This window comes from Calliphora vicina, chromosome 1, assembly GCF_958450345.1.
Source record: "Calliphora vicina chromosome 1, idCalVici1.1, whole genome shotgun sequence".
Taxonomy (NCBI): Eukaryota; Metazoa; Arthropoda; class Insecta; order Diptera; family Calliphoridae; genus Calliphora; species Calliphora vicina.
Window position 1 is genome coordinate 116,434,606 of NC_088780.1, and position 17,337 is coordinate 116,451,942.

General features: G+C 27.8%; 2 protein-coding genes across 3 annotated transcripts in view; one reads left to right on the top strand and one right to left on the bottom strand.

Annotated features, from left to right (window-relative positions):
• Window positions 1–17,337, bottom strand: part of Gfrl (Glial cell line-derived neurotrophic family receptor-like) — a 290,881-nt gene that overhangs the window by 146,145 nt on the left and 127,399 nt on the right. The gene's annotated exons all lie outside the window — the stretch shown is intronic.
• On the top strand, window positions 1,301–15,690 carry LOC135955875 (serine/threonine-protein phosphatase 2A regulatory subunit B'' subunit gamma-like). Of its 2 annotated transcripts, XM_065506257.1 has the most exons (3): window positions 1,301–2,633; window positions 14,282–14,355; window positions 14,486–15,690. In XM_065506257.1, exons 1-3 carry the CDS (start codon window positions 1,384–1,386, stop codon window positions 14,518–14,520), a joined length of 1,359 nt encoding a protein of 452 aa, XP_065362329.1. In that variant the 5' UTR covers window positions 1,301–1,383; the 3' UTR covers window positions 14,521–15,690. The 2 variants fall into 2 exon arrangements, with proteins under 2 accessions (XP_065362329.1, XP_065362339.1); XM_065506267.1 differs by lacking the exon at window positions 14,486–15,690 and having other exon boundaries at window positions 14,282–14,464.

Below are 17,337 nucleotides of genomic sequence, written 5' to 3' on the forward strand. Positions count from 1 at the left end.
TCAAAATATGCTAAAATTGTACTGCATAATATGCAGAAATATACACTAACATATCGATGCCAGATTCTTTAACCCTCCGTTACTCGCAACTGATTTGGTTGATAAAGGCAAACATTTTTTTATGGTAAATTTTTTTAAACACCTTAAATTTGAAGCTATTTTTTGATAAAATAATATTTTTACTGCAATTTTTTTTGTATTACTCTTTTAAATACATTGCATTTAATATTGTTTTTATGTTTTCGAAATAAAAAGTGAAGCGATTATTTTTGAAATGCGCCTTTTTTATTGATATCAATTTGATACATTGCGACTAGTCCCGATTGAAAATGATTGCGACTAACGGAGGGTTAAATGTTCTATATTATAAATAATATTTATTTTGTTACTGACCAGAATATTTATCTGCAAATGCTCAAGGAAATATTAATAAAATTTTTCTTTTATCTCTACATACTTTTGTATACAAATTTTACTTATTATTTAAATTTAACAGTTTTCAGTAATTTAGTAATCACTTTTAATTGAACTCCCTAAGATATACTATACCAATTAATTTCATAGCATAAATTATTTTTCTCAGATATCAAGGCGAATTCATATGAATTCGCCTTGGCAGATATGATCTCTTCCAAGGCGTATTTAACAAGGTGACAGCAGTGGCGAATTGAAATAAATACAGGCGAATTCACTTATTTTTTATATATAGAGTTTGACATACGGACGTACGGGTGAATATTTTTTATATATTTAGTTTGACATTTGTACGTGCTATTTCTATAATCAGCTGTGCTGCCGATGGCACCTTATTAAATGCACCTTGATCTCTTCCAAGGCGTATTACTTGGTGACAGCAGTGGCGAATTGAAATAAATGCAGGCGCAAGGCGAATTTATATACAAGGTGGTGTCGGTGGCGAATTCAGGCAAATACGAGCGAATTCATGCATTTTTTATATATGGAGTTTGACATTCGAAACAATGAGAGAGTGGTTTTGAATGTCAAAAAAAAATAATAAATTCGCTCGTATTTTCCTAAATTCGCCACCGACACCACCTTGTATATAAATTCGCCTTGTGCAGGCGGATTCATTATTTTTTTTTAAAGGGAGTTTGACATAAATGCGCACCGGCGAATATTTTTTATATGTTTTATTTGACATTATCGCGTGCTATTTTTATATAATCTGCTGTTCTTCCGATGACACCTTATTTAATGCACTTTTATCTCTCTTTAACAACTCTGTTTTAATAAAAACTTGCAACAGCTGTTTGTTTTTTTAGTTTGTAGTTGAAAATTCAGAAAATTTGTTTGCAGTGAAGAAATATTTTGACGAAAAATTTTAAAAAATTGTGTTTAAAAATATATATTTCTTGTAAAAACATGGAATTAGATCCAGATATTGTTAAAGAATTCGAACAACTAGAAGTTTCGCCGGAGAAACCCTCGGCAGAGGAATTGCTTAAATTTAATGAAAATGAACCACTCAAGGCCTTGGGTAGTGATGGCAAAAACCAAATGCCTTTAAATAATCATCCAACATTTACAACCATACCCAAGTTTTTCCACGCTCCTCCTGCAGCCAACGACACGTTAAGGCAAAATTTACGCAAAGAAGCTCATTCCCTGTTCCTGCAAAAGCGTTCCCAAGAACTATTGGACAATGAGGAGTTGAATACATTGTGGTCTATATTAGAGAAACATTGTACGCAAGTGACGCCCTTGGGCCAACAATTAATCGGCTACGATGATTATTTGAAAGTAATGCAGGCCGTAAGTGAAAAATGTCGCAAATATTTAACGGCCCGTTTATTTGCCAAACTGCAATGTCACTCGGGTTACCCAGGTAAAGTGGAAATAGTTTCCATATTTAATTATACCATGCGTAAAGTGTGGTTGACTCAGGGCCGCATAGGTTTATCCTTTTACGATGATGTGGGCCAGGGATATTTAAGAGAAATCGATATGGAAAATTATATCATTGACATTATACCAACATTGGCACAAATCAGCAGCTGTGTTCAACCCTCCTTTCAAAGTTTTTATGTTTGTACAGTGGTCAAGAAATTCTTTTTCTTTTTGGATCCCCTGCATACAGGACGCATAAGAATAAGAGACATTTTGGCATCTGGCCTGTTAACCGAGTTGCTAGAATTAAGAGATGAAGACTCCTCAAAAGAATCTCAAGAACACAATTGGTTCTCTATGCCCTCAGTGCTGACGGTTTATGGCAACTATCTTAATCTCGACAAAGACCACAATGGCATGTTGAGCAAACAGGAATTGGCCGACTATGGTTCGGGCACTCTCACCTCGGTGTTTTTAGATCGAGTTTTCGATGAGTGCCGTACATTTGATGGCGAGATGGATTACAAAACCTTTCTGGATTTTGTTTTGGCTCTTGATAATCGCCATGAGCCTCAGTCGTTACATTATTTATTTCGCATTTTAGATGTTCAACATAAGGGTTATTTGACGGCTCAAACTTTGCATTATTTTTTCAAAGGCATACAAGAACAGATAAGAGCGGTCAATGCAGAGTCGGTGAATTTTGAAGATTTGAAAGATGAAATATTTGATATGGTAAAATCGAAGGATCCGTATAAGATAACGTTACAAGATTTGATTAACTGGTAAGTGGGATTATTTTTTCATTAAATTTAACGCATGACGAATTTTAGTATTCATAACATATTTGTTTCATAGTATCTAATAAAACATAAATTCTTTCGTAATATTTGCATTACCTTCGTTTTCTTCAGAAACTGCAGACTACTAAAAAATATGTAGATTAAAATTTAAATTAGAATTTTCTTCTTTCTTTGGCATTTCTCTTTGATTTTAATTGTGTAAATATTTACTAATTTGATATAGGACAACATTTGTCATTAAATCTGTCATTTCATAGTTAGCTAATCTTTTATTTTTATTACGGAATGGTTGTGTTTTCTGGGTTAGGTCAAAACAAGTCCCTTAATTCGAATCTTAGAAGCCAAACAGAAGTCTCTGTTGTTTTCCCACAAATATTTAATGAAACTCGTACATCTTTCGATATATTTGGAGTTTTTCATAAATATATTTTTTACAAAAAAAAAATTATTTGAAAAGCATAAAAAATGTAAATTAAAAAAATAGCATAGTAGAAAAATAGAAGGTAGTTTCATTCTCTCTTTATTTTTTCAAATTCTATGTCTGACATGCTTAAGCATAGATAATAACTAGATAGGTAACTGAGAGCCAAAAACCTAAGTCTATTGTCAAAAACCTAATTCATGAGAATGTATTGCATGTATTTTGTTATTGTATCACCCGTATGTGTGAAAAGAGAGTAATTTTTCAATATATATTACTCTCTCCTTCCGTTCTATGTGTTTATTCTATGTGCTTAAGGATTATGAAGTTTTCATAAAAATAGTAATACCATATTAATTTTAAATTTGCCCATATATTCTTTAAAAAATATAAAAAAAAAATTACTTTCAAATTGAGCTGAAAGCAATGCTAATTTGTGAACATTATTTTAAGAATTAACAAGCATGAGTTGCATTTTCCCCAACTGCGAAAATACAAAATATTTTTGCAACAATTCAAACATAAATATGTTTAAAGTCAATAAATTACCCAACAAAGGACAAAAGTGGCTGGATATATGTAAGGAACTGAATAAATAACTTCCAACACTACATAATACATTTTTATTTAAATTCTAAATTGTAAATTACACATTTTTTGTAAAAAATTTCACGAAAATAAAAATATTTTTTAGGAATGTGGCAACGCTTTTTATAATTCTCACAAATAAAGGGAACTTCAAAAAACCTTATATTAAAAAAAAATTGATTGGAACTACCTTCCATATTTTTATCATGGTACATAGTACAGATTTGTGTTGTTGTTATTTTTGCATTGTTTATATTAGAATTGTTTGCTGTCATTTGATTACGGCAAGTTATATTTATATACCGAAATCTCAAAAATTTGCATTTAAAAGTGCGTCAATAAGTTAAGGTTTATTAATATTCAAAAGTATATACATATCGCTCATTTGCTGCAACAACGTCGTAATTCAAAAAAGTTGTTTCGTGAAATTTTGCTATTTCTTAAATAAATTTTCAACAAATCATGCGATTTCAGTAATAAAACCTGATTTAATAGTAGATATTAATATCTTTCTTATCTCTATTTAACCCAAGTTTTTACTTGTCAAATATACGAGAAAACATGAATTTTAATTTTGACGTTTACAACGAAAAAAAACACTCATACAAAAAATAATTGATTTTTTTAAAACTTATAAAACTATATGAAAGACTAAAGAACGGCGCATATTTTGTATTACTCAGTTCAAAACACCCGGATTTCGAGTTATGACGTTGTTGCAGCAAATGAGCGATATATTCTGTGTCCTTATAAAATTCCTTCTATCTGTCTGTTGAAAAGACGATATGGCCTACATTTTTCTCAGAAATATTTGGTATTGAAAATGCGCAAAATAGCCAAAGTAGAACCATAATTATGCACCAATATTCAATATTCTTTAAATAAATTGCACGTAATATATTGACTCATTATTCCTATTATAAAAAATGTGTTGAAAATTTAGTAATAAAAATAATCACACAAAGTTTTATTGAATTCCATCGAGTTCGCAAATACTCATAGTTTCGTATACTTTTTATTTGTAAATGTAGTGAAAAAATATATTCAATAAATTCACAACTTCACAAAATCATCACCCTTATCGCGAATCAATATTTCACATGAAATATGTTCTCTTTTTCCATTTTTCCTTCATAAACTTTGTTCACGTGAAAAAATTCCCCATGTTGGGAAATTTTTAAATGGAATTTTGTAAACAATAAACATCTGTTACGAACAAACTATTGTGAATGAAAAGTTCAGGGGAATATCACGATAGCAATTTTCCCTTCGAGGGAAATGGATATTTCATGGGAACATAAATTTCACATGTTTTTTATGATATTGGTGCACAGGGTTTCGAAGAACTACTAAAAGCAGTCGCATTTTACTGAATATTTAACTTTTTACAGTCTCATGCTTAAAAAAAAGTAACTAGTTTCAGTTTTCGATCACATGGTTACTGAAAACAGTTAACTGTGCACACACATTACAACAGCAAGCAGCAATCGATTTTGTTTTTTTCCAGCAGCCAAACGAATCAGCAGCCGCCATGTTTCAGTTTTCAACTCTACCGAACTGATTACACGACTTCAGCAGCAAAAACATTTCTGTGTGTGCTGCTTACGCATTGTCAGTTTCGAGTTTTGTTTTTCGTACTACGCAGCGTAACAAAAACTGCTAGCTCGACTGAATAGTACGACTGGCTAGTTTGGCTGGTTGGTTAGAATTTGTTGTTGTATACACTTTGTGAAGATAGGTAGAATCGTAAGATTTTTTGGTTTTTTGTGTTTACATATCACAGAGGAAATTTAAATGTTATTATTTTCAATAGAAATAAATGGGAAATACTTATATTTTCTCTTAATTAAAAATACTGCTTATTAAAAAATAATTTAATAAAATTATTAATTAACAAATTGTAATAAAAAAATATTGATATTTTTTTATTATATTTTATATTGAGCAATAACTTGATGTGATCTGAGGAAAACATAAGTTTTAAAGTAATGGAAAGTCGAAAAATAGCTCTTCATTATTTTTTCACTTACTTTGTGATTTTTGGAATATATTTCCTAAATGATACATGATAAATATGCTAACATCTTCCATTTGGAAAAGTAAGCCGACATATTTAATAAAATGTAATGCTTTATTTTCATTAAAAACTGAAATATCATTTACATATTTAGTACATAGATACCAGATATGGTGGATAAAAAATCACTTAAATTTACATTAAAATGTGCCTAAATTGTTTTAATAACTCGACAGACCAAAAAATAACAAATTTTTCTAAATTTGTTTTTACTTTTTAACAATATTTCCTTATTTTCGTACATATCTAAATTTTTTAGCGATGTTTAAATTATTTTTGTGAAATAAAATGTAAAGGTAGGATCACACACGGCAAATATTTGTTCAAAAAAGCGTAACCACTTTTTTTTAGCACAAATTAGTTTGACGTGTTTACTCTTACAAATGTTTTGTATGATCAAACAGCATCAAATAAAATAAAACTATTTTTTTTTTTGTTTTGAATTATCATCATGGGATGTACAAAAACTAGCTTCGCTCTCAAACAATTTTTTGCATTGCAGATAGGTTTTAAAATATTTCAAAAAGCCGATTTTCATTTCAAACCAGAGTAGAAAATCGTTGCGACCTGGCAAAGGCCGACAATTCAAAAATAATCTTTTCTGAGCGAAACCGTTTTTTGATACACCCATTGCCATAGGCCGGCAATGCAAAAAAATAGTTTGGCAAGCGAAGCCGGTTTTTGATACACCTCAAAGAGAAAACATTTCCGTTCACCCAAAGACCGACAATGGTACACATATTTTCTGAGCTACTTTAAATTTGTGGGAGTTTTTAGTATGCGAAACCGGGTTTTAATACACTTCAAAGGAGAACACCATTGCAAACAAATTTTAGTAAAGCCGGTCTTCGAAGAAATAACCCAAAGTGGAACCCAACAAAAATTAAATAACTCCTAATATGTAGATATTTTCTCTTTGATGAAATAACTCCCAATGCAGTGAAATAAATCCTAATTGCCAAAATAAAATAAAAACCAACAAAAATTTCATTGGAAGTTATTTCATTATGAAATAATATTAAAACTTTCAAAAATACCAAATACGTCTTTGTAATTTGTTAAATTAAAATGACTTATTTCTTAATGGTTTTATAACATAATTGCAACTCTATTAAAGTTATTTGTCAATACTGAATATAACCAAATATCAATAAATGAATATTTCAATTATTTTTTAAAAGAATTTTTAATAAACGTTATTTTCAATGTCTTAGGGTTATTTTACATTAAAGTCAAATTGATTGTTCAAGGAAACTTTAAGAAATTTATTAACAATATAAAAAAAAATATACATATGCATGTAATTTTAATAATTTATTTTATTTTAATAAAGAAAAAAATATGAAATTTATAAATTCAATGAAAGCAAATTTGTTAATACTATGTACATATACTTTAAGTTTTTCTGAAAATATAAGAATTTCCCATTTATTTCTATTAACAATAATAACATTTAAATTTCCTCTGTGATATGTAAACACAAAAACCAAAAAATCATACGATTCAACCTAGCTTCATAAAGTGTATACAACAACACATTATAACCAACCAGTCAAACTATCCAGTCGGACTATCCAGTCGTACTATTCAGTCGAGCTAGCAGTTTTTGTTACGCTGCGTAGTATGAAAAACAAAACTCGAAACTGACAATGCGTAAGCAGCACACACAGAAATGTTTTTGCTGCTGAAGTCGTGTAATCAGTTCGGTAGAGTTGAAAACTGAAACATGGCGGCTGCTGATTCGTTTGGCTGCTGGAAAAAAAACAAAATCGATTGCTGCTTGCTGTTGTAATGTGTGTGCACAGTCAACTGTTTTCAGTAAGCAAATTGTTGAAATTGAAGACTTAAACTTTTTTCAGTTCAGTCGTTACATGCGACTATTTATTTTGGTGCTGAATATTAAACCCTGTTGGTGCATATGTTTGTTGTTAAAAAGCATACTAAAGTAGCTTTCCAAATCACGTAAGTTAATAAAAATCTATTAAAAAATAAACTATTTAATAATTTTTGTGATAACACGTTTTTCGGTTTCTTTCATAGAAATACTTGCGTGTTCCACTTTTTATAAGCATAATTGACAGTATTTTGCTTTAATCTACCTTTAATCTACCCTAGCTTGTCTATATTCCAACTGACATAAAGAAATACTTTTTTTTTCAAAGGCAATACTAATATCTTTCAAATAAAGGAATTTTAATAATCATTTTCAAAAGAACACATTTATGATGTTTTGAAGTTGTAACATTAATGAGGTGAAGTCATCAAATCATTTATTTAATTTGCACTTTAATTTGTTTACTCCATAATATTCTGTCTCGATTCGATCATAATTAAAACGACATTTTGTATTCATTGAAAAAGTTCAGGCCCTATTAGCTTAAACTCAACAAATTAAAAAGAATTAACATTTGGCCAAATATAAATACCAAAAGAACATAATTTCCATTGAACTTAAAAAAAAATGAACTCAAACAAACAACTTGCATATACAGATATTAATCAGCTGGTTTCAATAGAAAAATAACAAAAGAAAATGTCAAAATGGTTGTGTTTTGAAAAGTGGGACAAATATATTTCACACTAGTTGCCTATTGAAAATTGTATTTTTGCTCTCGCTCTGCAAATCACAACCATTGAAAACTTTTTTGACAACTGTCATTTGTTTCATATCTGTAATAATCTATGCAACTTGCTTGAACACAAATACACAAATCACAATTAAAGATTGCTATGGCATCAATAAATACAAAATTAATGTTGACTTCCATTATAATTTAAATATTTTAATTACATCAATTTCTGTAATACTGTAATTTATAAATTATAAATCCGATTTAATAACCCTAAATACCTATTAATATTATCTATTATCGGTTATTAGAAATTATGGTATAAGAATAACATTTTATGTTCATTATCAATGACAAAATTTCTATTTATTATTATAAATAATTTTACACATTTATTTAATTAAAACAGTATAATATTTCGCCAAACACTTTAATTTTACTAACATGTGATATTACTATTTAATATTGATATTTTTTACCATCCCGTAACTATTTACGTTTGTTTAAATGATTGAACGTTTTAATTAATTTTATAAATATTAAATCATTTATATTATTTATACATATTTCATAATGTGTGTGTGTGAATGTAAATCGTATTACTTACTACCAGTCAGAGCTTCGAATTTATTAACTCAATTTTATCTTAATTCACTAACAACTTTTGCAATTCGAAATTAAAATTTGCTTTAAATTCAGTGCACAACTCTGCTCCTTTGACCAATCAACATATCGTCTCTCAAAGTGTAGGCGTTTCTTATTATTGACTTTACTTATGGGTGGTTTCTTGGCGGGTCATCTGGCGAACAAATTTATTTCAGTTAATTTACATCTAGCAGTGTGAACGCCAATAGGGACTCCTAGGTGTTCATTTGCGTAACTAGTAACATCTACTGTCGTTTTTGGTGTATAAATTTTTACCACTTTTGTCATCTGAGCGGTAGTTTTTCGTGGAATACCACTTCCTAACTTTCTATCCACGTTGTTTTTCAGAAGAAATCGCGATGCAATTCGATATACCGTTGATTTGCTTATATCGAATTTGAGCCCAATTTCACCCAAGGATTTGCCATCTACTAGAGGTTGTATAATAACTTAACTGCAATCAACTGTTTCTATTATTTAATGAATAATTTACAAAGTTTAAAACAAATGCTTTAATTTTACTAAATAAATAACCACACTTATTTACGTTGCATTTTTTTTTGCTCTCCCAAATTATTCACTTTTTTCAATGAATTTAAAAATCTTTACCTTTTTCAAAAGAAAATTAAACTTAAGGCCTCATTTTATAAAATTATACCCTTAATGATGCTAAATTCAAATTACATAGAATAGAAATGCAAAAGAAGAGTTAAATTGGATACCGTTATTAGTTTTGAGTCACATTCAAAGGTCATGCGGATCAGCGTTGCATTTTTTTTGCTCGCAACTGTATTTTGTAATGCATTTGAATTAAAGAAAATTTTAATGATTCAATAAGGAATTAATTCTATAAAGAATGATTTCCTTCTCAAAGGAATGAATTCAATACATTTGAAGTACAAAATAATTAAGCCTGAGAATTAATTAGTAATGAATTCTTAGCCGGAATAGTTAAGAAATACAAGTTAATTTGATTTTAAAAATAGAATTATGAATTAATTCTTTCGAACCTTTGCTACCAGTTTTCAATATATTTAATATATTTAATATTAACATATTGACCTAATTTATATTGTATATGTTCATAATTGAAAGCGAAAATATATGTATGTGTACGTATTTATACAACTACTTAAATGTTGGTTTGTATGTATTTCATTTAGTTATTAATGTTGTATGTGTATTAAATTCTCTTTATTTTTAATGTATAAGTATACGTATTGCCTGCATGTACTAAATATTTATGTGTGAATATTATTTTGCACTTGAAGTAGTTGTATATAATTTCAGTAAATATGTAATTTTATTAATACATATTGTATATAGTCATCTGTATTTGTATTACATTAACATCATAACCATTACATTGCCATTAAAACATATCAACATATTTCTACAATTGCATACAACTAACAAGCTTGATACTGTTGCAGCCGCCACTACTTGCACTTATGCTGTTGCTCTCTGCTCTATTTACTTGCACCAGCATATTTATAAAAGCGTGTACTAAAGATGAATCTTTAACAAAAACACTATAAATATATGAAATCAGTAGTTAAATTCTTAAATAACATAGATGGGCACTTTGCGGTACTAGTAAAATAGCAGTAAAAATAAATTTTTAATGATAATTTATAATTTATTTTGAATTACCAGTAAATTTTGACTGATTACTTAACAAAATTGCAGTAATCAGTACATTTTTACTGATAATAAAAGTTATTATCAGTAAATTCACACATCTTGCCAAGTGTGAATGATTAAAAAAATAGAAATGAAATTTCATTACATGTAAAAATTTACTTTTATATACACTAGATATATGTATAATGCAGTGTGCCCATATATGATAAATACATTTGTGTATAAAAAGAGTTATCACGGATTTCACGTTAGATTTTTTTTTAATTTTGCACATCACTATCAGAAAGTTTATATTTGCACGTATATGTTTATTTATATTGGTGAAGGGAATATTTATAACTAATTTCCCATTAAAAATTATTTATAATTCAAAATAATTAACAATTCTAACAGTTAATATGTTTATTCTTAGAAATAATCCCATTCAAGTGTTATATACATTTCCTAACGGTTTAACATTTCAATACCATCCCAGCAAAAAAGTGATGAAAGTAGATAACATTTTGGTGAAAAACCAATGAATTTTAAATTAATGTGTCATTGGAGTGATGTCGATCCACTATTCTGATACTATAAAGTTTCGGTATTTATATGTTATTTTTAAAGGCCAAAGGACGCATATACCGGCAAGAACTTGTTAACAAAATATTACTATTCAAGGTGTACTAAGGATTTTGATTTGTTCGGTAATATTTGTATTTTTTTATTAATTAATTTGTATGTATTTTTTAAATATCAAAATTGAATATTTGGAACGCATTTTAAGAATATTTTAAAAACTCCCAATAAAGGGAGTTTTTTTAAGCCCGACAAATGTTTTTAATGAATGTTTTATGTTCATTGTATACACATTATATAAAATAATTAATTGGTTTGATTTGAAACCTCAGCAGTTTAGGTTATATACAATATAAAGCTCTTTCGATATAAATTTTTAAGAATTAAAATGATTCTAAATAGTAGAGGACCATCAGTTTACTAAAAGACTTTTTCAGAATCAATTGCACATTAATTAAAAATTAAAATTAAATTCCGCATAATTCTAGAAGTTCAGGGTAAATCTCGCTAATGATTCATTAAAAACTTAGTCATGATTTTACCAAATGATAAATTGAATTTGATATACATATATTTCAATAAATTTGACTTCAAGAGTGTGTATTGTTCTTAAAATTTAATTTTATTAATCATTTGTTAAGTTCCTTTTCAGAAATATGTATTAGATGAGTTCTAAAATCTTTGATTTTAAATATTTTTCAAATCTGTTAATGCTGTTTTATTATTTATTTGGTATGATTTATAAGAAGTGCGTTTGTATCTTATATGTCCTTTTTTGGGACTTGGAAAATGTTCACAGGTGATAATAAATTTCAAAATTATCAAATATTTAATTAAAAAATGTATTTTTTTTACATTGTTTGGTTGAAATTTAATGAATAAACCTTAAAACACAAGTATTAAAGCAGCTCATTATTTATTTTTCATTATTTTATTTATTTTTCTTAAGTTATATTATTTAATTTCATTTCCATTGAATTATTATTTAAATTTAACTTTTAACGTTTTTAGTCTAAGTTAAAATCTTTTGTGTGTTTTTCTACTGGCAGTTTTGTTCAAATGAACAATTATAATCTTAGAAACAAGATTATTTCAGTATTATATATTCTGTAACATAGTTATACTCAATTCCATTTGACTAAGATAATAATTTTGAAATTTTTACAATATAAAATGGACCATATCGACGGCTTAATACAGAAAGGTCGTATCTCAACTTTTAGTTACTTTACAGGAGAAGGAAAAAACTTAATAATATCAGAAAGTGAAATTGAAAAAAAAACAACTAAAAATTTGTAATATATCAAAAAATATTTTTAGAAGAGTTGTTTGTTTTAATATAAACCAAAAAATAGGCATTCCACTTTAAATGAGTTAGGGGTTTTTCTTTCAAACGATTTTTTAAATGAGTTAGGGCTTTTTTATAATTACTGTAAATCTGTTATTCGTCAACATAGGAAAGTGAATTTTTTAAGGGAGGTCTATTTGAGTTTTGTCTACCAGAATATGTAAAAAACACGATTTTGAAAAAAAACCATACCTGACTACTAAAAACTTCAAGTATTAAAGCTATGTATACTTTATTGTATATTTTATGTTTTCTGCATATACATATAAATAAATAAGTATTGTTTAAATTTGTAAAAAAATACTTTCAATGTCGGTTAACCAGTTAACCCGGTTTTTCGAAGTCGGTTAATCGAAAAACCGGTTTTCTAAAAAAGGCCATTTTTCGGTTAACCGACAACCGGTTTTTTAAAAAGTCGGTTTTCGGTGAGAAGGGTATATATAAGTTTGTCATTCCGTTTGTAATTTCTACATTTTTCATTTCCGACCCTATAAAGTATATATATTCTGGATCCTTATAGATAGCGGAGTCGATTAAGCCATGTCCGTCTGTCTGTCTGTCTGTCTGTCTGTCTGTTGAAATCAATTTTCTGAAGGCCCCAGATATCTCCGGGATCCAAATCTTCAACAATTCTGTCAGGCATACTTTCGAGAATTTTGCTATTTAAAATCAGCAAAATCCGTCCATAAATAACGGAGATATGAGCAAAAATCCGAGACAACCTCTGAAAATTTCATCAAAAAACACAATGTATTGCATGCTTTGACAAAAAAACAACAAAACGTATGCTTGGGTGTGCAAGCTTTGTGTATTTGGTTTTTTTTTGTTTTTTGTTTCTTTTGGCGTTGTTGTTGTTTTTTATACAACTAAACGTTTGTTTGGTTGTGTGTTGGTTTTTTTGACAAAAAAGCAACAAAACGTATGTTTTTGGATGTGCATGCTTTGCGTATTTTGTTTTTTTTTGGCGTTGTTGTCGTTTTTTATACAATTAAACGTATGTTTGGATGTGTGTTGGTTTCATTGCCTTGCGTATTTTGTTTTTTCTTTTGGTGTTTTGTTTCGTTTGGCGTTGTTGTTGTTTTTTGTGTTCTTGATAAATTTAGGGTGCTGTACGCTGAAAGTGGGCAATGTACATACATACCTATATACTAATTATAAAAAATAATAATGCATCCACAACAAAGGTGAAGGGTATATAAGATTCGGCATAGCCGAATATAGCACTCTTACTTGTTATAAACTATTTGTGCCATAAAAATCCAGATGAGGTAATAAAAAAACATTTTTGGATGTACATACATATGTATTGTAATTAAGAAGTCGTTTGTAAATATTTATTTTCATTATTTGTTGCTGTGATTCTAAGACAACGAGTTGTAAGATGCTTGAAAATATACCTTAATTAATTTTTGGGCGTTTTGGTTGGCTTTTACCTTCGTTTGTCATTTAAGTAATTAACGTTTGACTTTAAAATCTAAAATTTAAACGAAACAACATTTTCCCAACACAAACTACAATGCAATTCTTTAACACCCATGTATATAAATTTAATTACCAGATATTAATTAAAACTTATATTGAAAAAAATCTACTTAACCTACAACACAACCTATTTTCCCGCCTCTCAGTCTAGCTTTGCATGTTTTTTTTTCTTTCATTTATTTCCACAATTATTCATGTACATACTGTGCCATCTATATGACATTATATATAAATGTATATACATAAATATTATATTTTATAGTAAGTTATGTTATTTTCTCTCTCCTCTCTATACAGCGGCCAAGCGGAAACGGTAGTCTCCATATTAATTGAATTTCATAAATTCTGGGCTTATGAAAATCGTGAAGAAGGTTCTCATAATGTTTAATTTATATTTTAGATTTTTTTTGTTTAAGACCATAAAGTTTTATTATTTTTTTTTTTAATTTTACAAAACTTCGGCAAAAAAAATCACTCATACACGTATTGCCATTACTAAAGGTGAATGTTTGCAGGAAGAAAAGGAAACCCAATGAAAATTTTCTATATTTTCATGCGACATCAAGGGCGGAATGTACGTGTGTACTCGTATGTTGGTGAGGTTAAATACATGGACTAGTAAAATTTATTTTAACAATTTTATTTGTTTCTCTTTATGATTAAGTTCTTTTTATTATTATTATAGTATTTGCATTTGGTAAACATTAAAAATAAAGTTTTTCATTAAGTGTTTTTAAGTTTTGTTTAAGATTTATTTCATAGTTTTTAACAATTAACAATCGGTAACAATTTTATTTTAACTAATAGAATACAAAAACGAATATTTTCTAATAAAATATAAATAAAATGTCTTAGCATCCTGTAAAAACTGTAAACTCATAAAAAAATTCAGTTCAATATGAAAAAACAAGATAAATGGAGTTCACAATGTATGGCGATTGCTGTAGGGCACCTAAAAATAAGCTGAAACAAGATTTAACATTACAATAATTATTTTTTTTTTTTTTCGGAAATTAATAGTGCATTTGAAAAGTTTCGCATTAGGTCGAATAGTGATTTTTTGGCCAAATATTAGGTTTGGTACAGTTTCGGTCGGACTCTAAAATTTAATTTTAACAGAAAAACTATTCGAACAAAATACTGAGCGTATATTTTGTAACTCGTTTCGAATTTGTATGTATAATACATTGTCTTTCGAAAATGTTTTCTTGCAGTCGGTGTAATGTCCAACCATAACTGTCTGAAGCAACCTTAAGTTTTTTTTTTAAATGTATTCAATTCTAATTTGCTTTTATTTAATACTAGATTGCCGCCCGTTAGTAAATAACTTCTCCCGGTAGCTATTTACTAATGTTAGTTCTGCAAGTTTCTTCAAAAAATATTTCTTATTAGAAAACAGAAACAGAAGTGAAAAGAAGGTAATTTATTACAACTTTTTTAATAAATTTTTTTCTTTACAAACCATCTCCTGAAAATTTCGAATCGAATAAAAAAAATCAGCCAAATCGCTCCAGCCGTTCTCATGTGATACCATTACATACATGGACCATTTGATTTTTATATATATTGAAGATAGATTCGAATGTTAGCATATCGGAGATTTTTACATTTAAACCCAGCAAAAATATTTTTAATCACGTCGAAAGTAGAACCAAGTGCAAGTGTTTTCTTTTCAGAATAGTAAATATTAGTACCTTCTTTTTAGTTACCTGAAACGAAATTTAACGAAAAATATTTTTTAAATAAAATATCAAAAATTCTAATGAAAACGTCTCAATTCGCTAATTGGGCTTACTTTTAATCGTTCTTGTAAAATTATTTACAAGATTTACATATTATTAATTGACAAAATATTTAAAATTTTAATAATATGTAAGTTGTAAGTATTAACATTCCAATAGTTGCAAGAGGACATGTTATATATTAAATTTAGTTAATTTAACATACTTTAATGTAATGGTGGTGTATTAAGGTTGCATACAAATATAAATGATTTGTTTTATAAAAATGTTTAAAAATACTTTTAATTAAACTTAATATAAGGCATTTAATTTTCGAAGCCCATAAATTGAAATAAAGTTTATTTGTTGATGGTGTTTTAATTTTAGCTTGTTGTTAAAAACTATATATCAAATATATGTAAGTTTTATTTGATAATATGAAACAATAATAAAATAAATGTATATGTCATTATTTTAACATATTATTTGTTAAGTTAATTAATTTGTATGCATATGTATGTATGTATATCTCTTTTTATATTTATATTATACAATATTTATTTATTCTTTTTTTAAATCAATAAATGTCACAGTTGTTAATATGGAAAACGTGTTTTTTTCAATCACAATTATTGTTTTTTTTATTATATTAACTTTTCCACTTTTCAAAATACGATATTTATTCTTTGTTTAATACCCTTAAAACTTTACGATGACGATGGGACGATGGGTTTTAATTTTCTATAATTTGACACGATTTTCTATGAGTGTTTCTTGTGTGTTTTTAAGCAATAATAAAAAGGTTTAAGATCTATGTTATTCTGAAATTCTATTTGAGATTATCAACTCAGCATTAGCTGTTAAAACCTTAAATTATATTTCGAAACTTCTTTTCGTGTATCCCTCGTATTTATTATGCATTGAAATTGTTTTACATATATGCACAATTTTTGCATAGATATTCATTAATATTGCATTTTATTATTTTCAATCTCTTTCGAAGTTGTTTCTTCTTCATTGCAATTTCTGTGAAATGCTATTTTCATTGCTTCATTTTCATGATCATAATTTTAAATGTTTGCCAATAGATTTTTATGAGTATTGCAGTATTCTTAAAGTTAATGTTTGTTAAAATTTCATTGAAAATGGGGAAAGTTGTTTAAGCAAAAGTTTGCTGTTTAAGAACTTGAAGAATTTTTAAGGAAAATTTAATTTGAATGTTCACCTTTAATGAAAATTCAACAGTTGTAGAAAAGATTTGTTGTAAGAAATTCCAATTATGCCCAGTTTTTGACTTGTTATTTAAATACGTATTTAGTTAATTTTAACTTAAAATTAAGTTGTATTTAAATACAGTTTGAGTTTTTCAGTGCTACATAATTTGTCTTATTTAAATAAGATAAAAGTATGGTAGCACTACTAAATATCAAAAATTTATCGATAGTTTTGCTTAAAACAGCTGTTCAACCAAAACAAAAATTTATACATTTTGCCCAATAAGAAATAAAAGTTTATTAAACAATAAAATTATTGGTAGGAAAATGCACAAAAGAAGCTCCAATTGCCCCGCATCGGAATTGTAGTTTTTGCAAGACGCTTTTTTTAGCAAGACGCTGTTGTTTGTTTTTTTTT